General features: G+C 40.8%; 1 protein-coding gene across 2 annotated transcripts in view; it reads left to right on the forward strand.

Moving 5' to 3' along the window:
- Nucleotides 1–24029, forward strand: part of LOC148424077 (DNA-binding protein SATB2-like) — a 46295-nt gene that overhangs the window by 12107 nt on the left and 10159 nt on the right. For both annotated transcript variants that reach the window (XM_088415880.1, XM_088415881.1), the window contains exons 3-12: nucleotides 346–531; nucleotides 12758–12884; nucleotides 14712–14835; nucleotides 15385–15487; nucleotides 16794–16844; nucleotides 16918–17510; nucleotides 20326–20538; nucleotides 20630–20713; nucleotides 21824–21976; nucleotides 23700–23894. In XM_088415880.1, coding sequence (XP_088272006.1) covers nucleotides 346–531; nucleotides 12758–12884; nucleotides 14712–14835; nucleotides 15385–15487; nucleotides 16794–16844; nucleotides 16918–17510; nucleotides 20326–20538; nucleotides 20630–20713; nucleotides 21824–21976; nucleotides 23700–23894 — 1829 coding nt within the window. The remainder of the gene's footprint in view (nucleotides 1–345; nucleotides 532–12757; nucleotides 12885–14711; nucleotides 14836–15384; nucleotides 15488–16793; nucleotides 16845–16917; nucleotides 17511–20325; nucleotides 20539–20629; nucleotides 20714–21823; nucleotides 21977–23699; nucleotides 23895–24029) is intronic.

Below are 24029 nucleotides of genomic sequence, written 5' to 3' on the forward strand. Positions count from 1 at the left end.
CAAAATCAAAACTGTTTATTAACACATCAAAAATGCCTGAAGCAAAGAAATAACATATCAAAATTAAACAGATTTACACCAATTTATATGTGGTGTGCATTTTTCTTAAAAGATGAATCAGTTTGTTTCTATACATGGGTGTCATATGATTGAAGGATGACATTTTAATAAGTCCAATATTTCAACTTGGGTTGTTTAAATCAAAACCAATTTTCCAATTCCACTTCCAATTCATTGCGTGTATAATGTAGTAGCTGTCACAACTATTTCTTTTGTGCATTTTTTGTGATAACTGAAATAAAAGTTTCGAAAAGCTTAATAATATTTGTTTTATTTTTTTTTTAGGTCTGATGATTCCCGTCTTCTGTGTGGTGGAGCAGGCAGATGGAGGGATCCAGGCCGACGGATGTGATGGACGGGAGGAGCACGCAGAGTTTGTTCTGGTGCGGAAGGACATTCTCTTCTCCCAGTTGGTGGAGACGGCACTGCTGGCCCTTGGCTACTCGCACAGCTCGGCCGCACAAGCACACGGTAAGTCTCATCCATGAATTATGGTAGTTTAATATAAAAAGGAAAATGTGAGTGAAGTCTGGATGAGCAAAATTGGAGTAGTTAACAAAGTCTTCGAGTAGACTGTGTGTGCATCAATTTTCTTTTTTTATCTACTAAAATCCACAATTGCCCTTGAAAGCACTTCAATCAGCTTGCTTTATTATTACTCATTGTCAGTTTAGTGTTTTAGCTTAAACGCATCACAGCAGATGGGTGTCATTGTTGGGACGAAAAGAGGTCCACAAACACTACGCCGCTACAGTGACTATATGAATTCTTCTTGCACTTAAATATGCATCACTCAAAGTTCAGACTTGCCTATTCACTGTTAAAACCAATTAAATAGATCACCTAAAAATCTTCCCAGGAAAGATGATATTTCAGTGAGCATGGGGTACCACGATGGTGTTTATGATGGACATTGCATTGCAATAGTGAGCTGACACTATACTGACAGTGCTTACAGTCAAAGCTGCAGTAGAAACAGCTGCAGTAGAAACTGGACTGTTATAGCAAACATATTCTAAATTTGTGATTTTCAACTGGTAGCTCAGTCTTTGGTTGATGGGCATTAAAGAATCAATCTTTTATGTTTTTTTAACAAAGTTGAAAATCCATTTAAAATGTAATATAAGGAACACGTATTTCCCCTTTTTTTTTTAACAAAAAAAGGTTAGCGTTCTTCTTGATATTCTCAACTTCTTCAAAGTGGCTTGTGACTTTGCAGCAATAGGAAAATGCAGGGCCTAGGGAAGCAATATTTGAGAACCACTACACTAGACTGTTTTCCGAGGCCTCCTTTAAACTGCCAGCCAAATTGTGATTTTTATTATTTTGAAACTAAATGGCTCTCTAGTAGTCTGAACAGTCATATAGCACATGAAATCCATTTTTTTAACTGATGTAGTTACACCATTAGTATCCCCTGCCACTGGAGCGAACATACATTGAGTGGGAAACTAGAAGCCGTGTCACAGTGCTACGCTTAGTATTCTTTGATTTCATTAAAAACATTAAGAACACACCTGTGTGTGTTCTTTTTCTCATGGAAAAGCAAAACAAAAGCAATTACTCACATTTGGCAATTTATTTGAGATTCATTCAATGACCACTATCACAGTTTAAAAACACATACTGTCCACTCCCTCTGCACCCGCTTTAGCTCCTGCTGATCACCGTCTTTAAAGGCCCTCTTCTTCTGGTTCAGAAGGCCTTTGATGTCGCTCGTGATCCAGGGCTTATTGTTAGCATAGCAGCGAACAGTTCTTACAGGAACAACAGTGTCCATGCAGAAGTTGATGTAGTCTGTAGTGCAGTTTGCCACCTCCTCAATGTCTCCCCCATGTGACCCCTGCAGTACATCCCAGTCTGTAGATTCAAAGCAGTCTCTCAGAGCCTGCTCTGCCTCAGTAGACCACTTCCTGAATGAGCGTGTGGTTGCTGGTAGCCTCCTCACTTTTGGTTTGTAGTGGGGCTGAAGCAGAATGAGGTTATGGTCTGCTTTCCCCAGTGCAGGCAGTGGAGTAGCACTGTATGCATCCTTAATGTTTGCATACAGCAGGTCAATGGTCCTATTTCCCCTGGTGTTACAGTCCACATACTGGAAGAAAGCAGGTAATGTTTTGTCCAGAGTCACATGATTGAAGTCCCCAGTGATTAACAGAATGGCCTCGGGGTGCTGTGTTTGTAGTTTAGCCACAGCGGAGTGGATGACGTCACACGCTACGTCCGCGTTGGCGCGCGGTGGGATGTAAACAATGACCACAATGGCGGTTCCGAACTCTCTAGGCAAGTAATAGGGACGCAAACTTACGGCCAAAAGTTCGATGTCCCTGCAGCAGGTGGAAATCTTTGTATTTATATGTCCGGGATTACACCATCTTGTATTCACGTACATAGCGAGTCCGCCTCCTTTCCGTTTCCCGCAGGCTTTTGTGTCTCTGTCTGCCCTAACTGTGCTGAAGCCGGGTAGCTCCACGTTGGCGTCCGGGATGCTAGCCGTGAGCCACGTTTCAGTAAAGCACAGCAAACTGCACTCCCTGTAGGCTCTGATATTTTTCACCAGCGCAGCCAGTTCGTCGGTCTTGTTTGGTAGTGAGTTCACATTTCCCATGATCACAGACGGGACAGAAGGCTTGTATCGCCACTTCGCCGCTAGCCGCTTAGCCTTTAGCTTGGCTCCAGCTCTGCAGCCACGATAAGGTCTCCTTACCTCGTCAGGTAAATGTGGGATCTCACCGGCACGGGACTTTTTCAGGGCAAGGAGTTGCTTTCTCGTGTAAACGCGTTTCTGTGCGTTAAAGTCCATATCCATAGAATTAAAGTCCATATCCATAGAAAAAGAACGAAAAGTAACACAAAATAACACGGAGCTGCTGGAAAGGCTACCACTCGCGACGGCGCCGGAAGTTGTTCCGGGAGGCGAAGGAGCAGTACAGGAGGAAATTGGAGCGGAAGCTGCAGAACAACAGCATAAAGGAGGTGTGGGATGGAATGAAGACTATCACCGGCTGCAGCACAAAGCGGGGTGCTGCCATGGAAGGAGATAGGGGGAGAGTCAACCAGCTGAATAACTTTTTCAACAGGTTTGACCACCCCCACTCGTTCCCACCCCGGAGTACTGCAGCTTCCCTCCTAGCTCACCCTCCCCCCCTAGACACCAGCACAGAGGAGGACATCCCCCCCCCACCCAAGATCACTGCAGCCCAGGTGTGTGGAGAGCTGAGGAGGCTGCGACCCAACAAGGCAGCAGGTCCAGATGGAGTATCCCCGCGACTGCTGAAGGCTTGTGCGTTGGAGCTGGGAGACCCTCTACAGCGCATCTTCAACCTGAGCCTGCAACGGGGGAGGGTCCCCCAGCTGTGGAAGACATCCTGCATTATCCCAGTCCCAAAGAAACCACGACCGGAGGAGCTCAACGACTTCAGGCCGGTCGCCCTGACATCACACGTGATGAAGACCATGGAGCGGTTGCTGCTACACCACCTGAGGCCACAGGTCCGCCATGCCACTGACCCCCTGCAGTTTGCCTACCAGGAGAAGGTAGGAGTGGAGGACGCTATAATCTATATGCTACACCGATCCCTCTCTCACCTGGACAGTGGCAGTGGTGCAGTGAGGATTACTTTTTTGGACTTCTCCAGCGCCTTCAACACCATACAGCCTCTGCTGCTCAGTGGTAAACTGACAGAGATGGGAGTAGGCTCACACCTTGTGGCATGGATTACGGACTACCTGACAGGCAGACCCCAGTACGTGAGACTGGGGGGCTGTACGTCCGACACTGTTGTCAGCAGCACAGGAGCGCCACAGGGGACCGTGCTGTCTCCTGTCCTGTTCACCCTGTATACGTCAGACTTCCAGTACAACTCTGAGTCCTGCCACGTGCAGAAGTTTGCAGACGACACTGCTATCGTGGGATGTATCAGGAGTGGGCAGGAGGGGGAGTACAGGAAACTGATCCAGGACTTTGTCTCATGGAGCGACGCTAACCATCTGCACCTGAACACCACCAAGACCAGGGAGATGGTGGTGGACTTCAGGAGGCCTAAACCCCATCCGGAACCAGTAACCATCAAAGGAGAATGTGTAGAGTTTGTCCAGACCTACAAATACCTGGGTGTGCAGCTGGACAATAAACTGGATTGGACTACCAACACAGAAGCTCTGTGCAGGAAAGGACAGAGCCGACTGTACTTCCTCAGAAGGCTGGCGTCCTTCAACATCTGCAAAAAGCTCCTGCAGATGTTCTACCAGACTGTTGTGGCGAGCGCCCTCCTCTACGCAGTAGTGTGCTGGGGAGGCAGCACCAAGAAGAAGGACGCCTCGCGTCTGGATAAACTGGTGAGGAAGGCGGGCTCGGTTGTGGGCACAGAGCTGGACAGTCTGACAACTGTGGCTGAGCGACGAGCGCTAAACAAGCTGCTATCAATCATGGACAATCCAACGCATCCACTACACAGCATCATCCACAGACAGAGGAGCTGCTTCAGTGACAGATTGCTGTCACTGTCCTGCTCCACGGACAGGCTGAGGAGATCATTCCTCCCCCATGCCATGAGGCTCTTCAACTCCACCCGGGGCAGTAAAAGCTCACACTAAACTCTAAACCTCATACTCTGCACTGCACTATTCACTTTATACAAGCACCTTAATTATACTTGCACTAGACTCCAACGATTCACACTATTCTGTTTACACTGTTAACAAGCACCTTAAGTATACTTCTGTACTGGACTTATGTGTATCTTGTGTACTTTATTTCTCATATTTTATATCTCGACTTGAGGATACTGCTGGTAATGTGAATTTCCCTACGGGGATGAATAAAGTATCTATCTATCTATCTATCTATCTATCTATCATAGAAAAGCTCAATCAAAGAACCAAAAAGAAACAACTAGTACTTGAGCACATTACAAGTAGGCGTATTTTATAATTTTTTTGATCAACCAAAGTCAGAATAGCTGCATGTAAATGCAGGTTGCAGGGGCAGGGAATACCATTTTTAGAGTGTAACCACATTATGCTAACACCTTTGCTACACTGGACACCATAACTTGGGACATGGTGTCAAGCAATACAGATGGGAAGCAGCTCGAGCATGAGCTGCTGATTAAAAAATATTAAATTCACGGGAGTGGAGCACACTCTGCCTCTCTGAAGTCACCCTATCATGGACTAGTGCACTGGGGTCAGTGTGGACTTTTCAAACGCTACATTGCCAATGTCGCAACTACCGGTATATGACATCAACGAGTACGGTATATGTGCTGGACAAAACCCTCTTTTTGATGTCAATGCTATACAACCCGTCAGATGACTCAATAGCATGGTTCAGCTTGAACAGAGCCACCAGTGAGAAATTAATAACAGTGTGGACAGCCATCATCGGATTTGAGGAGGAATGAATGGAACCAGATTAGCCTGCGGTCTGATGGAAGCATAAGACCCCCTCAAGCTAAACAGCCACTCAGAGTGAAGATTCTTCAGACAGCCCCAACCTGATTCAACCTGCTGAATCGACCAAAAACCCTTTTATGACGTTCCAAGCCCAACTGCGATGTTCCAACGAGTTACGACTGCCGACATTGTCTTTGTGTGCAAAGGGGCTAAGACGTTGTACTGTATTGTGACAGTGAGTATACAATATACGTACAGTGTCGTTGCTGCTAGATTGTGGTCACCCTCTCATTAGGAGTGCTGTTCCATACGTTTGACTTTTACACTCAGCATTTTGCTATCAGATGCAGTACGCTTAAAGTAGATAGTGTAAATTTGATGAGAAACAGTCCGTGCGCTATAATGGACTTTTACATTTACATTGAGTCAGGATTTAGGCAAAGATTCAGAATAGTTTTACAGTGTTCCCTCGCTACTTCACGCTTTGTCTTTTTTTTTTCATAAAAAAAGAACAATGCGCAGAGAAGCGCTGTGAAGGATTGCAAGATGTAAACAGTCAACAACAGAATGTAGATTGGGAATGTCACATATTGTCAAGACACTTTACATCTGTTAGAAATCTTAACCAAATTGTTTGCATGTGTCATTGGTCACTGGTCCGGTTCAATTTAACAGATGGGTAAATACACATGCCCTTACCACTTCTAATGTGATCAAGTTTGTCGTTTTCTTCCTGAGTCGTAAACACACTGATGAAGGTATATTCTCTTTTACGGCCTTGAGGTCAGCAATTCTTATCAGGCCTGCAGATCATCTGTCGAAGCCTTGTGAAAACTAACAGGCACTGGATGCAGCTTACAAGTCACTAACCATCCATCCATCGATTTTCTAGAGCCGCTTATCCTCACAAAGGTGGCAAGCTTGCTGGAGCCTATCCCAGCTGACTTCGGACAGTAGACGGGGGGCACTCTGAACTGGTTACCAGCCAATTGCAGGGCAAGTCACTAACCATTTTTAGATTAAAAGTATCTTTACAGCCAAACAAAAATATGACATGTACAACCAAACTTCGAAAAATACCATACATTGATGCAATTACTTTTTTTGCCTAAACTAATGGGAGATGCACAATACGCTCATAACCTTTGGTCAAAAGTAGTTGAAAAATAAAAACTACCAATCTAGTGAGATAAGATGATTTTGGTTAATGCATTTATTGCGCTATAAGGCACACATAAATTTTCTAAAAAGCTGATAATGCGCCTTATAATCCGGTGCACCTTATACAGCGAAAAAAACCTTGAGTTTCTTTTTTTGAATGACAAAAAAAACATCACCATGTAAATTTTTCAATTTTTACCTATGCATTTCAGTTTAAATTTCAATTTCAATTTTATAACACCTGGTTTGAAATTTTGATACACTACATATGCTCCAATTTTGAAGGAATTTATATGGGAACAAGGGGTAAAAAATGTGTGTTTTTTTTTTATCAAAAGCAAGGGTTGATTTTGTCAAATATGTCCAGAAACTGATTTTAAATTAACAAAACAATATATTTGAAGGTTTTAGGTTGCAATTTGATTAAAAAATAAGTTTAATATTTAATTGAATCATCATTATATTCTTTTAAACTCTTGATATATTTTGGCCTTGATCTATACAGTCTTTTAAATTAATCAAGAGGTATGTTTTCCCCATCTTCAGATAGTACTTCACAGATCATTTTTTATTTTAATTTCTGATTGAAAAGTTTGACTTTTTTGTTTTGTTGACATTCCCTTTATTGCAGCTCCATCTATTGGATGCATAACACAACCACATCCACTACTGTAGCTTCTATTCTATGCGCCTTGTAATGCCATGTGCCTACATATGAAAAGGATTATAAAATTGGTCATTTATTGAAGGTGCACCTTACAATCCAGTGTGCCTTATAATAAAAATACGGTATATTGAATTTTATTGTTTTCCCAAACGACTAATTGATTGGTTTGTTACAGTTTATAACATTACATATTGTGTAGTCAAGTACACGTGTTTCAATAGCCAACTGTTTCGGGTGTCTATCACCCGAGTCCCAGCACAGGTATCCAGGATTTAAAACCAGACTATGATCATTCCTGTGTAAGTACCCTGGAACCACCCTCCAGTAACATGCACAATGAGGTGCTCAATGAGTCAATCTCGGTCAGCCAGTGGACCGACTAGCTTTTGTTGTTTGCCCACATGACATCACACTACATGGAAAAAAAACTCAGACCAAAAAAAACAAAACAAAACAAACAAAAAAAAAACACAGTGTTGTTTTCATCAAATGCAGCTCACTCGGAGATAAAGATCATCACGTAGCAGACCGTTGCCGCGACCTTGCTTCTGGGAGGATTTTCAAAATAAATGCGTCCCAAGGCCCTTTGCATTACTTAATATCCTGTTCATTTTGAAGGATTGTCTCTCTTTCTCACAATGTTTGCCTGTTTTACTATAATACAGTAAACAACAAACAACAAATACAGTAAACAACATGTAGTAAATTGAATGCTAGGCCATGGATGGGAGGAAAGCGGTCAAAGTCAAAAGACCAATTACTTACTTATTTATCAATTACAAAGTATGACTATTATCACAGTGATGAAAGAATTTATTAATTGACATTCTTTTCTCCAATGAATCCCGACATTTGAATTTTTTGTAGTTGTATTGAATCCAAATTAAATCTCCTGGATATGATGTGCATTGTTTGACTTCGGCTTAATGCTTGCGGGCATCACACTCCGGCAAAATACAAAAACAATAAGCGCAGCACTAGTCTCTTCCAGCACACACACACAAACACACACACACGCTTCGTTTTGATTTAACCTAGGCAAAGATGCCTTCAAAAACACATACGCACACACTGTGAATGTGTGAGTGTGTAGTCATGCAGCTTCGCAGACAAAATAGACGCGCCTCTCTCCGGCTTCTCTCTAATGAATACTTTTTGTTTTTTAAAACAACCATTTATGTTAACTGAATAATTTCTGGCTTAAATTATACATTTTTCCCTCTGCGGTCCACGACCAAAATTACACAGAGTCCCGGCTATTTTTTGCCTGTTTGAATTGTGTCCTGCATTCTTGCGTCCCACTGGTGTATTTAAAGGCCAGGCCGAGGACCACGGCCATTCTTTAATTAGCTCAGGCCGGCAATTAAGTGGGAGATATTGTTTATTTCAATTATAAGGGGCTGAAGGCTTTTATAGCACGGATGGGCGCAGACGTGTACTTTAGGGCTTGACGTCGGTGAACAGTGAACAGTGGTCAGCATTGTTGCAGTGCCACGTCTGACGGGTCCATGCGGCACCAAGACTGGACATTTGACTTTTTTTTTTTTTTTTTTGAGTTACACTGTTTACTCTTTTGGCTACTGTTTTCTCAGAGAAAATTTCAACACGCTTTACTCTTTAACTACTTATTACTCATTTATATTTGAACCAAGTGTATCAAACATTTGTGAAATCACTCAGTTACATTACATGTGACATAGCAATAAGAGGTACCTTTACCATTAATAATTTTGATAAACAACCCCCCCCCCAAAAAAAAAAAAAACTTACAGAACATTTAAGATAAAGACCCATCTTATCATTTTAAAAAAACACAATAAAGTTCACTAATATACAAAACAGATGTTCCACTTTTTTATATACATATAACCATAAGTCTAGTGATCTGTAATTATGTGACAGAGGTTGCATCTGCCTAACAGGAAGCTGACATATTTCACCACCATCTTTGTGCTATGCATACCCAAAGGATGAGAATGTTGCGTAGCGGTAACAGGTTTGCAAAGTGTCTCTCTGAGACGCTATAGTGTGCGTGCTTCAAAATTGCTGCATTCTCTTAGTTGACCATTAAGTGGCACTAGATTCAACACACTGTCACTTTAAATGTTCTATTCATCTAATTTGTCATTTCTAGTTTGGGATTGTAAAACCTCTCCAAGAGGGTTTCAACGCTATTAAAATAAGACCAGATATTGGCCCGATATCCATTCGCCCATCCCTAACTGATACGGTATGATTTTATCACGCACTATGTTAAAAGAGTAGGAATCATATTCTGTTAATGTGTTTAAAAGATACTATGTTGTAACAGTAACTCTGGACCAAACGTTACTGGTGATTTAGTGGAAACTGACAGAGTACCATTTTAAACAAGGGAATGTCACATTACTGGATTCACCCAGTTGCGCGCACCAAAAAATGATGAACTCAAAAGTTTACAGCCTAAAGGCATCTTTAATAGTAAACTGAGACACTGGCAGACCAGGACTGGGAGTGTGCACGTGGACATCCACGTTGGAGCACAGATGGCACTTGGAATGCTAAATGTGGGAAATGGGAATTTTAACTTTCAAATATGGACATGCAAGCAAATGTTCTCATTGCTGACCAGAAGAGATAAATCAATATTTCACAGACTTGCATTCACACTGCCAACATGCATGTCTATGTGTGTGTCCATGTGTGGTTGCATGCCAGTTGCTGCATGGACACGTCCACGGTGAGTTTTTGTGTTTGTCCGCTTCTTCACACGTTTGATTCCGACGTCTGATTATCGGGCAAGCTGAGCACACTTGATAACAACCGCACAAAGAGATACAGAGAGATGGATTTGGAGATGTGCTCATGTTTTTTGTTTGTGTTTAAAAATCACCATTTATTTCCAATCTACTTCCCGCAGGCATGTTGTAACCTATGTAGGTATACTACATTTTGCATCATTGGTTGGTCAAATTTGTTGTTTCCCCAATGAGAAGCAAATTCCTTATTTTCTGTTTGAGTCACTGTTTATATTGTTTATTCTTTATTGTTGCTTATACATGTGTCATGTCTGACAAATAATACAGTATAAGTATTATTGTGGTTAATTAAAAAATAACTGTAAGTAATGTTATGCTTGCTGAATACCTATTTTACATAACAAATCATAATAATAAATAAATCATAGATTATTATAAATATAAAATTAAATAAATACAAAATAAAATAAAAGAAATACTTATTATACAGTTAATATTTGGAATGAAATATTTTTCATGAGACAATGACAATACTAAAATTATTCAGTGAAAAACTGCTATAATTATGACATTCTTTTCAATAGATAAAACACATCTGGTTGTCTGCAGATCATTTATTCATGAAATCATTTTGCAGTCACATTTAATTAAGAAGTTCATTTTGAGACAGTCCAACAAAACTCATGTCCAAATTGCTTCTTTTTTTGTTATGAAAAATAAATGTTAGAGCATAATGTTTTCAAAATACATTTTTGAAAGTGAAACGTTTTGGCTAATGGTTAATGAATTCATAGTAAATAAAGAAAACGAAATCAGCAATGTCTAGTTCGGCTTTATAATCAGTCAAGTTAAGTCTTCCAACCAAATGTCAGGGTGGTCTTGTCCGGGGGCGTCTTTAAGTGAGGGGGGCAGTTTGAAATGGGTTTCAGAAAACAGTCATTCCAATTGACATTGAAGGGCCCTAAGTGAAAGTTTTTTTCTTCTTTTCTACAGAGCCCCAAATTTCTGGTGGCACCTCTGGAGGCCATGTCCTTTTTACATCTTCTCTAGCACTTATCCTAAGGGTCGATTAGTTGAATATCATTAGATTGTGCAAACATACCAAATGTTGTGACCATAACCCAGCAAGAGGGTTGCCGATGGATTAATGGGAAGGAGCAAATCCAAAAAAAAGAGAAGAAAGATGGGGGTTTGGGAAAAGAAAGATTTTTTTTCAGACTGGTCTGGATCTCATTTAAAGGACAGTAATGTGATTAGCTTTGTTTAGTTTTTACAGCTCCAGCCAGCGTGCAAGAGTGACATCGTTTCTGCGTTTGTGTATGTGTGTCTATACGTACATGCATTTGTATGAACTCTCTCATGTACGCGCATGATTTTTATAATCCTAATTCAGATGTTCAACATGTTGTTTGAATCAAGAGGCCCATATTGGCACACCAGAGACAAGAAACAACTCATTCCTTCACAACTCAAACCTCACCGCAGTCTAATTGATGAAGATACGTCTATAAAAATTAAATTAATGTTGAATTGACTTCATCATTCGTGTTGAACAACCAAATGTCAATTATGTGTTTGAAATGACAAAAAATGTCATCGATAAAATTATTTGACTATGTTACCGTAATTCCCCAAATACAAGACAGACTTTTTTCCCCGAAAATTAAGGCCAAAAGTATGGGTGTGTCCTATAAAAGGTAAATTAAAAATTGTTATGTTTTTCATCCAACATCATTTGAGGATGAAACGCACTGACGTGAATTTTTATACTGGCTGTATTCCTGCTTACAATATTTACCATAATGGAACGAGCTAGAGGAGGGGGAGGTCCGTTAGCTGTTAGCATCACATGCCTGTTACAGCTAACAGCAGCTTGTTTTAGCTGCCTTATTTTCAATAAAAGAAGTCGATAGAACCAACATCTGAGTCCCTCCTTGTTCACAAAAAGAAATATTACTAAAAACGAGAAGAAAAAGTTACGATGTCTCTAGCGGATTCAATTATGAGTGAAGAGTTTACAAGATGAGATTCTATTTTGCTGTAGTTTGTACATTGTTGCCAAAGTGCTGGTGCGTCTTATACAGTACATGGTAACAGAGAAAATACTAGAACTTGCCTCCAAAATTGAGGGTGCGTCTTATATACACCCGTGTCTGATATTTGGGGAATTACGGTATTTTATCAATTGAAAAATGATGAATGATGAAAATTGAAAATGTAATATCATATGCAGGATGAAGCCTTCTTGTAACGGAATACAAGAAGATTTGATGGGGTCTCAGTCAGAACATACACAGGGATTTCGTAACAATACTTGGGTCATTAGAACTCGGTTGCTAACCAAATAAGCAGCACCGACTGACGTATCAAAACTGCAAATTTCCTGCAGAAAATTACATATTGTGGTTGCTTCATCCTGCCTTCTTTTTGTAAGTATTACATTTTCTGTTGATAGTATTTTTTATTTTGGTTTAAACTCCACTTTGAGCACCAGTTTGGAAACACCTTTAAATTCCCGAATCTCAATCAAATAAAGAGGTCAAGACATTTGAGATATGCTGTTTATTGTAATATACCATGAATGTTGTTCAGTATACAAAAAACAAAAATGCATTTAAATAAAGAGCTAAAGGAATTTGGATCTGGGTAAACTAACCTGGTATTCTTATTAAAGCTCTTTGGTTTGTGCTAAGAACAAAATCACAGTTTAGCTTCCTCTCTGGTTTGGTTTACCCAGGAATTATCAAGGTGGGGAGGTGGAACCCTCTGCCCATTCACTTCCTGACGGACGCTCCTGAGGCCACTGTGGCCGACATGCTCATGGAGGTCTACCACATGGTCACTCTTCGTATCCAGTTACAAAGGTCAGACTTTTTCTTTTAATTTAAACTTTCAACTTTCATGGTCACACGCCAACTCTGTAGCCCGTGCGGGGACGTTCGTGCAACTGATTGCGCATCAAGAATTGATTACCAAAGCTCAATTGTAACTTTCAAGGGTTATCTATCATCTGACTCCCAGAAAAAAAAATGCGGAGCCAGGGCCCCGATGGATGGATAAAATCAGATAAATTACAGATGAGAGGTGTTTTTGTTGGTATTGTCTTGGCACATACCAGCCAGGATTTGTTGACATGTTGATGCTTGTATCCGTAGTGAGGGCAGAGTCTGGTCCTGGGTCTCTGAGACCAAATTTTATGGGGAGAAGCTTGTATAAAATCTAATGTTTCTAGAGAGGAAACCAGTGTGATGCTCAGCACAGTTTACATTTAAATTTAAAAAAGTCTGGGTCAAGAAATATTTATAAAAGTTGATCCACAGAATAATTAGGAAGAAAGTGTTCTCTGGTCTTCTGTGTTTATAATTGTTTTTCACAAAGCAAAAAAAAACAAAAACAAAACGAAAATAATAATTAAAGAAAAACAGATTCATTTCATTTGAATTTTATGAAGGATATCCAAAGGCCAAAAAAATACTCAATGGCTGCAGCCCTAGTATTGACAGAATCACCTTTGATGCGCTTCATGTGAAAACTGTACTACCGATTAACGTAATTCCCCAAATATAAGACTCACCTGCGTATAAGACACACACTTTGGCAATAAATCCTGGTAGTTTCTCTGTTAGCGTGTATAAGACGCATCCACACTGTCAAAACTAGAGAAAAACAGAACACATCTCAGCTTTTCTCAACTCCTCATATTTTCTTGTGTTCATATATGTAAGTTAAATATTTGTTGCATGTTAAGCATGTTTCAAATTTCCCACATTGTGAGTGGTCAGTGAATGCCTCATCAGTGTAATGTTGAATGCACTTGAAGGCGGTGTTTGTCCTTTTCTTGGTGACATGGTTCAAGTTCACTTTACCATAAATACCCAACAGCATCCGTATTTCACTAAGTTTATGATTGTTTATGTATGCCAAAAGACTGCAATGAATAAACGAGTCAAATGGAATATATTTGAGTGTTCTCCAACCCGTGCACTCTTAATTGGATCAGATGGAGACATCATAACTTTGACACGATCCTTTCTGTTTTAGTAATATTCCTGTGTGTGAACAAGGATGGACTCTGACGGCGGTTCAGCCTGCTCGCTTATATTTTTGAAAATAATGTCAGACCAACACGAGCTGCTGTTAGCTGCAAAAGGCACCCTCTATCTTGTCCCATTATGGTAATTATTGTAAATACGGCCGATATAAAAATGCACATCTAAGGGTCAAAAGTTTGTGTTGAAAAAAAATCAAATTTTAAAGTTACCACTTATAGGACGCACCCATAATTTTGGCATTCATTTTGTTGGAAAAAAATGGGAAAAAAAAGTGTGCCTTATATTTGGGGAATTAGGGTAAAATTGACTAAAATGACATTGGCGTTGCCTGGGGCTCAGAAAATCACCAATTACCTTTTACCACAGAGTGGTAAATTACAACAGTTATCACCACAGAGCCCTGATCAACTGTGATATAATTTTTAATCAACTGAAAGTGGCAAAATGACCACCACCTGAAATGTATAAAAAATTGTGGAATTTGGTGTTTAATTAATATTCCACAAATGCAGTCGTAACCTAGTTACTAGTTGTAACTAGTGGGTCTGCATACAATATATTATTGTGAAGAAGTGACTTCGGCTCAAAGAACAGAGTGTGAGTACTTTTGCCGCCTCTGACTGTCCTTTTCTGTTGTAGTTTTTCCAAGCTTGAGGACCTTCCCTGTGAGCAATGGAACCATGCGACCGTCCGGAACGCTCTCAAAGAGCTCCTCAAGGAAATGAACCAAAGCACTCTGGCCAAAGAGTGTCCTCTCTCCCAGGTTAGAAAAGAATCAAGCAAAATATCAGCTCCCGTCAGTCGTGACAAGTTGTCTGTATTTAACGCCACACACAATTGGAAAGCTGGAAAATAAAAATGATTAATAACTATTGCTACATTTTAATCAAATTCTGGCGTGTTTTAACTCCCCAGCTGCATGTTTAGCGCTCTCGCCGCATCATAATGGCTGCTGCGGGAGATTTACAGGCTTAAATGGAGCTCTGGTGGGGGCGTTGAAGGCAGCAAGCGGATCAATTGCAAGCATATGTGTGTGTGTGTGTGTGTGTGTGTGTGTGTGTGTGTGTGTGTGTGTGTATGTGTTGTTGGAGATTCTCTCACTGCTCACTGCAAGCTCAAGTTTCCACGAGTGGCTTCCAGTCATGATTACTGACTGCCTGCTTCAATTGTGTGTGTGTGTGTGTGTGTGTGTGTGTGTGTGTGTGTGTGTCACATGGCTTTTTTTTTTTTTGTTTTTGTTTGGCGTGACTGTAAACATTTGGTATCACTCCGGCTATTAATTATCTTTGTCCATGTCTTTTCTGTCTTTCAGAGTATGATCTCGTCCATCGTGAACAGCTCCTACTATGCCAACGTCTCCACCGCTAAATGCCAAGAGTTTGGTCGCTGGTACAAGAAGTACAAGAAAATCAAAGGTCCTCTTGACAGCCGCAATGTGGTTTTGACTGGCAATAAATTCAGTTCTGAACTTCACAACTCTAACACAATAAGTTTTGACCTTTTGATTTTGGTCAATTAAATTTTGTTTTCCTTTTGAAAAAAAAATCTCATGAATCCAATATAAGCGTTCAAAAAAAAGTGCCAAATGTCTTTTAAATAGTCAATTTTCCTTTGGAGCTGAAAAAAGTCATGCATTTAAGTGTGCACATGACAGTACTGTACAAGTACAGCATTGTATATTGATATCGTCAAACATCACAAAACAATCACTTTACAATAAAGGCCTCAATGATATGGCTGAGTTCACAAATAAATTACCGCACAATTCATGTAATAAACACCTAATACAGCCTTGATAAGCAGACATGAATTCCATTTAGCAGTTTTTAATAATAGGTGAGGCATATTGTTTATCAAGGTAAGGTGAAGTAAAATCTGACAAACTGATTCAAAGATTCAAAGCGATTTATTGTCACATGTATAGCAAAAAACCACACAGTGAAATGCTTACTCCAAATCGAACAAATAACTTATTACAGTATTAGAAAAAGAACAGTCCTGAAAAAAAAGTCCTGAAAAAGAACTGATCACATACTGTGCAGCTGAAATAACTAAGGGACCCCTATTGTAGAGTATGAACAATATTTATGGTCTGTAAAAATGTATAATATTTGACAAAGTAGTAGAGCTACAGTAAAAGTAATGTACTTTGTATGAAAGAACTATCGTAAAATTTGTGGTAAATGTCTTTTATTAACTTTAGTTAATAGTACGGTTCAGCTTTTTTATTAATGCTGCATGGAAGTTAAAAATGTAAGATTTTCATCTTATGATAAGTGAAAGAACTTCTCGGATAAACATTGCAGTCAAACTGCAATCGATTTAATGCTCTGACAAAGAAATGACCTGGATGAATGCAAAATTGCACAAGCATCTTTGAAGATTTGCTGCGCATTAGTTGGCTTTGGATTTGGTATCAGATATCAAATGTTGGGCAAATACAAACTTAGGTCACAGCAATGCCTTGCTCCACTCTTCTATCGTTGATGTGTTAAAGTTTAAAAATGGATTGTGATTTCGCATAGCTTAAACTCACAGAAACTGTAAACAAAATGCATACAAAATAAAAGAGAGACAGAGCAGGGTTTGGGATATTTTTCGGGATATATGGGATACTTCTTTAACAGGAGACATTGTGTTGCTCTAGTATTTATATGTCATACATCAATGAAATGAAATGAAATGAGGCTTTATTTTTTCTCTGTGTTTGTGTTTGAGCAGTGGATTATTTGGAGAAGATGTGGTCAGGGCGAGATCCCGCTGACATCAAAAGTAAGCAATCTTCTCCTTTTGACAGCAAAGGAAACATTTGGGCAAACAGCTCACACTTTGGTCTGCTCAACAGTCGAGCGAGACAACATGGCTGACTTCTGCATGCTGGGCCAAAGACCACCTCCGCACTTGACCGGTCTAGCACAGCTCGGTCACCTGGGCAGCGGTGGACCCCACCTCAAGGCGGGATCCGGAGATCCGCAGGCACCGTCGCAACCTCCCCAGCAGCCTCCTCACCCCCAGCAACAGCAATCGCCCCACGGCCCCCTCCATCACAGCCCCCCTCTCCACACGGGTCAGGTGCCCGCACCGCCGCCACCCCATCCGCCCGGTGCCCTCCAGCCCCTGCTGGGCCCAGGTGGGCTGCTCTCGCCTCAACTCTCCCCACAGTTGGTGCGCCAGCAGCTCGCCATGGCCCACCTGATCAACCAGCAGATAGCCGTCAGTCGGCTGCTGGCCCACCAGCACCCGCAGGCCATCAACCAACAGTTCCTCAACCATCCGCCCATCCCACGGGGCTCCTCCAAAGTTGGCAGCGAGCATCCGGGAAGCAACCCCTCAGCCTCTGAGGTTTCCTCGGAAATCTACCAGCAGGTCCGAGATGAGCTGAAAAGAGCCAGCGTCTCCCAAGCTGTGTTTGCGCGAGTGGCTTTCAACCGCACACAGGTAAAGAAACAGGAAGCGGCACGGCATGTTAGGAGGTTGGCAAAGTGTATCTTCTCATCAATTCTGATCAGACCAAGGATCACAGTCATGTCAATTTGTGAGAAAGGATAAATGCTGTACTTGATCAGGACCCACTGCAGTCATGAACGCAAAAATTTTCACGCAAGGGTGCATTTGCGGACACCCACATTGGAAGTATTTTCAGCCGTAATAGCGGAAGCATGGCGGGGAAGCTTGCCGGCTCATTAGGCCTCTTTTTTCCATCGCAGTGGCACGAGCACCTGATGCATCCAAGGCTAAACACTTTAGACCATGCCCCACTAGATCAATGCAATGATGGCGGTTATAAATTATGCAAGAAAAGGTACGAAAACATACTTTTAACACTAACTCCCGTTGGAACAATGGGTTCCACGGCTTTTCAAAAAAATCACAGTGGGTATAGGAATGGTAGCAATAAGATGAAATGACATCCCAGTGGTTCATAACACACCTATTTACAGATTCCGGAGGCATTTAGCAACTTTTTCCATACACAACAAGCCAGTGCAGGGATGACTGTCAGCAAGGTAGCTTGTGTTGTGAAATTTTTCTTCAATGAACCATCTAGTACTGCTGAAATATAGTCATGATATGTGCTATATATGCATGCCACTCTGGATTACACTGATTACTATGTATCGTAGGCATTTGGTGATCATTTTCACTTCTCTGGCACGTTTATATAGTTATTATTAAATAGCGATGGGTCGAAAAAATCCCAGGGCCTGTAACCTAATCTATGGAAGTGGAAATGTTTTTAAACTAATTTTCACTTATAAACAAGTAATATATGCTACATACAGATAAAACTGTTGGCGTCCCTGTGGTACGGTCACAAACATAACTTGATTCTGACAAAAGTAAAGATGCATAAAACTTAAATGAGGATTAAACATGGAATTTCAGACATTGCTTTTGAACACAATTATTTTAAATACCAAGCTTCTGTGGTCTCGACAAAAATGGCACCTCTAGAAAAGAATCTGAATAATTTGACTGTTCATTCGGGAATGTTCGACCAAGATGTGTCTTCGTTGCAATAAACAATCTCAGATGTTATTTATACGTGATAGGATATGAAGAAAAAGGCAAGTGAAGCAAAAGTGAAGCTGAATGACACTTTCTACAATTGCAATTTTAAACTTCTTACTTTGATATGTAGTCAAAAGCATTCACCATGACAACATAACGGCCACTCAGGTGTGATGTTAACATGCTACATGCATGTATGCTACACTGTAAAAAGGTAAGAAATGAAACAAAAGTGGCTGTCAGCCATTTCATGTTTTATGAAACTCAATATATTTGATATGTAAGTGTTCTGCACTTCTTAAACACTTAAATTATTTACATTGATAAAGAACTATATTGTACATTGCCTATGACAAAAATAAAACTGAGCGGTAGTCGAAAACACTACACATGTTGAAGTGTAAAGTAAAACAATATCCCAACTTGTTTGACATAACATTTTCTGATTAAATAAATACAGTAGCATGCCTTAAGACAGGCAGCACCTCAGTGAATGAATGGCGAGTAATAAAGTTTAAACTCATTTTCTTTCTGCGATCGGGCGGAAGACTCATCATGTGGCCAACATATGAAAACTAAGCTAGGGCGCTTGCGTTATTAAATCATTTGACCAGAGGGTGCGTTATCATTCAGTAGCGCCTGTACACAATCATCAAGACACATCAATTGATCAACTTTTATTTCATTTTACATGTGCAGCACACATCAGACTATCGTGGAGCCTCACCCAACAATTATTGGCGGCACATCCGCACGCTCACAAGACAGTTCTGTACTCCCACACGTTCATTACAACAGCAACACGATGAAGTTGATATTGTTGTTTCTTTTTTTTTTTTAAACCATTTTTAAGGTAAAAAAAAAAAAAAAAAAAGATCTAATACGTTGAGGCAGAAAACTGACCAAAAATTACATGCAAGTGTTAGAGTGATGATGTCACTTCTCAACTGCCCCCATGTGCCCCTCCCTCCTCACTCTAAGCGCCCTAAGCGAAATATGTAGAGTACTATAAGATGACATGTTGTGTATAACACTAAACATGGACCAGAGTAAGCAAAGGAGACAGTCCAACAAATCCACCCATAAAGTGGTTGCTAGTCAATTACAGGTAGGTACAGTATAGCATTGGTGGGAATTAATGACTACAGCCGTCACTAAAGGTGGTATCCCACCGAAGGGTGAACATTGGTTTGTGTCGACAAATGTGGTGTCTCTTTTGATCTCATCAGGGTTCCTCCGAAGTCGCAAACATTTGCTAAATGTTTGCAAGACAGTCGCCAGATGTTTGCCTGAACTGCTCTTGTCGCAAGGGAATTTTGAACATTCAAAGAATTCATCATTGACTGAATCCATCTGAACAATGCTTATGCGATAAACAGAGATGGCAAAATAAACAATGTGCCTTGCATTGGTCATATGGGTTTAAAAATATGAATTATTCTGAATACGAATTTTTGTCAGACATGTGGTTAGCATGGTTTATGGTTAGCATGGCCAATATTTCCCTCAATCTTCATAGTACTGTATTGATGCTGTTTTTGTACTTTTGTAGAGTTTTCAGAAGTCTGTACTTCACTTGAGTGAAGTATATCTTTAATGAGGAATTTATATTTTTATTCCCTAAATACACATGGGGACAGATTACTATCAACACCTTCACTGAGTAGGAAATTCAAGCTGCCAAAACCAATCATATACAGTGACCAAACGCCACAGTAACAAATCGCTGTTGTCAACTTAGGGTCTGCTGTCGGAGATCCTGAGGAAGGAGGAGGACCCTCGCACAGCCTCGCAGTCGCTGCTCGTCAACCTAAAGGCCATGCAGAACTTCCTCAACCTACCCGAGGGCGAGCGCGACCGCATCTACCAAGAGGAGCGGGAACGTACCATGAACCCCACGGTGGGCCTCCCTGCCTCCAACTCGTCCAACCCCAGTGCTCCACGCCTCTCACAGGTACAGAATGCATTGGCTCAGAAGTTAAATAAGGATAATGGCACGTTTGATTTTTTTTTTTACATGCTGTGTGTTATGTTTGTGTGCTTAGAAAGTGTGGGAGAGGAGCTTGGATGAGCAGATAACGCCTGATACCTGGGCCTCCATTTGGAAGAACAAAAATAAGATCAACTCTGTGAGTTGTCTGTAATCTTGCATATCATGTACATAATGTGAATAATGTCTACTGCTGTTATAAACAAATTCCAACGTATAATGGAACAAGCACTTCAAAGATATCATTGGAGTCTACTGTAAACATAAAGGATGTAATAGAGCATTTTCAGAGATAAGACCTTTTAACTCTGATGCCGTGTGGGCTATTATTTATTATGTCTAAGCCAAATTATCTCAGTATCTGGAATGTAAGCTAGCCCCGTCTGTGCACGTCTTTGGAGATGACTTCCAAACAGAGCTCGGCACACAAACAGCAGGGGCATAACACAGGAGCTAAATAAATGAGTTTAATATGTAAATTGTTGGTGCATTTCGATGCAAATCACATTTTATTTAAAAATGAAATCTCAACACAGAAGGCAAACATGATGGGAGGAAGTCCCCATATCTACAATTATCTGATTATACTGCACAAGATTTAGATTCAAGTGAAAGTACTGTCCACCAAAATAATACTTAAAATACTTTAAAAAAAAACTTAAAATATTTGCATTTTCATCCAAGACTATCTAAAAAAAAGTTTGTTTTTTTTCCTCATACAACAAGAAATGCAGATTTTAATTTCAGTAACAGGAGTGTGCTGAGTTTTCAACCCATTTTTTTTTTTTGTCCTGATGAGGCTCTAACCCACCCTAACCCTTACAGCTAACTCTACTTCCAGGTGAAGTTAGATGTTAGTTGTTGGTTGTTTATTACATCAAGATCAATGGGCCGGACACTTTGCTTCATGGAGAAAAAAAGTATTACTGTATATAGTTCATTTTAATATTCATAACTACATTAATGTACTGATTTGGTGGAATGGCCCGAATGTATTTCGCACATAAATGTTGCACAGCAAAACAATTAAATGAATGAATCTGACACAAGTCATACATTTGTCGAAGTTGAAACAAGAGCTAGTCTACCCTATTGGTCAATCTTGACAAGTACAGTTAAATACTATAAGAAAAAAAATGGGATCTACATTTCAAGTGAAATACAGCACTTGTGTTATTAGGCTATGCTGCTCAATTCAAATGTCCTTAAATACACACTCAAGGTGTTACTGTCACATATCTCTGTCCAGCCAAAGCCAACAGGTCCTGTGTCAGACCTACCCATCAAGCTGGAATCGTTGGTCAACATCACATCGGGTATCTATGATGAAATCCAGCAGGAGATGAAGCGAGCCAAGGTTTCCCAAGCGCTCTTTGCCAAGGTGGCTGCCAACAAGAGTCAGGTGAAAGAACTCAGAACACACAGTACATGTACTAGAGTCCATTGAAAACGAAAGAGAAGTGTTGAGCGCGTGTTCACCAAGCTAACTTAACTAAAACGACTGTTGGCTTGTGAACTCTGCATCTCTGTTGTTCTGTTTTTTTTGGCTACGGTCTCAAGTTTGTTGGACATGTGACAGCCTCTATACCCTGAGGGCAACTCCGGCCCCAACTATGGTCAGGGGATAGACAGGAATGGACAGCACGGGCCAAGCCTGGCGCTTCCAAAAACCTACCATTGCGGGGAACGGGCGTTGTGGTTCAGTATGGTGGTGAGAGGGTGGTGCTCATGGCGGCAGGGAGAGTTGGAGACGGCTCGCCCCGCTTTGGCACATTGTGTGTTGTTTGATGTAAAAGAAAATAAAGTTTGTGCCAAAAAAGAGGCACGTGGTTGTTCAGCCTCTGTACTATGGTTATGAAATCACCGGGCATGGGAAACAGAGATCGGCAAGGTTTTACTAAACACAATGCACAATATCCGTAAAGGGACAAATCCTACTTCACAGAATTCACTTACTGTGTGTGGGAGGCCTCAACGAGGAATTACTATATGCATAGAAATAGCCTAATCATACTTTGAAAATATCACAATGAAACTCAAAATATTTTTTTTACTCCATTCATGTTGCAAAGTGCTTCGTCTAATTGTCCTGTAGAGCAGAAATATTACGTCCCTGAAAGGGCAAAATCACAACCAATTGTCAGCCAAAGTTATGTGTACATGGAAGCATTAATACGCTTATTCGTATGAATGAGAAAAAAAAATCCAGCATTAAAAGAATCAAAATGTTTTGTTGTATGATGTTTTCAGACTATTAACTGTATATCTACGATATATGCACATGTGTAAGATTTGATGACAAATTGCATGTACAGTATTTGCTTGTAAATTGCTTGTACATTTCTGTGTCCAGATTCTTTGTAAGATTTAAGGCATAAGTCCACATTTCTGGTTTATAAGAAATGTACAGTAGCTATTCAACCAGAAAGATACTAGCGTGTAGCCGCTCTGGAGCATAAGACCATGAAGGGCTGATATGTACTTTCTATACAGTACTTGCATGCTTGTGTTTGCTTGCGTGTGTGTGTGCGTGCGCATGGTTAGTGAGGTCCCCCAGGTCGGGGTGGGAGTTGGTGGGTGGGTGGGGGGGGTCACAGTTCAGTGCACCCATCTGCTGCAGCTGGCCACCAGGACAGCGCGAGCAGCAGCAAGAGATGATCTGGCTATTAGCGTCGCACGCTGCCTGAGGTGGCGGCTTGAACACAACAGCTGGTGTCACAAACAGAGCCAGTCTTGCAGACATAATTGAATCTTCTCCATCTCCTTTTGGATATACACCTACCTTGCACACCCTGCACACTTTTAAGCATTTTTTTTCTTTAGTTTAATTTGAACCATTATTGCATAGCTAGTTTACTTCTATATTAGATGTGTATTGGTGTCTACTAACAAAGTGCAAATACTTTATCATACTTCATTTGATTCTTTATATTTGTTCCCTACAATTTAACAAAACTTGAATACAAATGAAAGCCGCTTTCCTGAATCAGTCCTTCAAGTTCCCAAAAGCTGTCAAGCTCACACATTGGCCAATTTGACCATTCTTTTTGAACCTCTTTTTGTCAAATTATTTCGCATGACTCTGTCTTTGTTTTTAATTAACCGGACCACCTTGGTCACCGCAGGGTTGGCTGTGCGAGCTGCTCCGCTGGAAGGAAAACCCCAGTCCAGAGAACCGCACCTTGTGGGAGAACTTGTGCACCATCCGAAGGTTCCTGGCACTTCCGCAGACAGACAGGGACCTGGCTTACGAGGAGGAGTCACGACACCATCACAGTGAGAGGCTTCACACCGTTCTCCACCTGCCACAGGACACACAGGTACAAAAACTGTCTCCAAATGTTATTTGACTGTTGTGCAGTGACTCTCTTTGATCTTTTTGAAAAATTTCACTTGTTCCTTGGCAAATTTGCTTTAGTCTGCAATAAACACCGTCTTAGGAGGACACACAAGTA

This window comes from Hippichthys cyanospilos, chromosome 5 (genome assembly GCF_059441005.1).
Source record: "Hippichthys cyanospilos isolate Australia breed blue-spotted pipefish chromosome 5, RoL_Hcya_1.0, whole genome shotgun sequence".
NCBI classification, from domain to species: domain Eukaryota; kingdom Metazoa; phylum Chordata; class Actinopteri; order Syngnathiformes; family Syngnathidae; genus Hippichthys; species Hippichthys cyanospilos.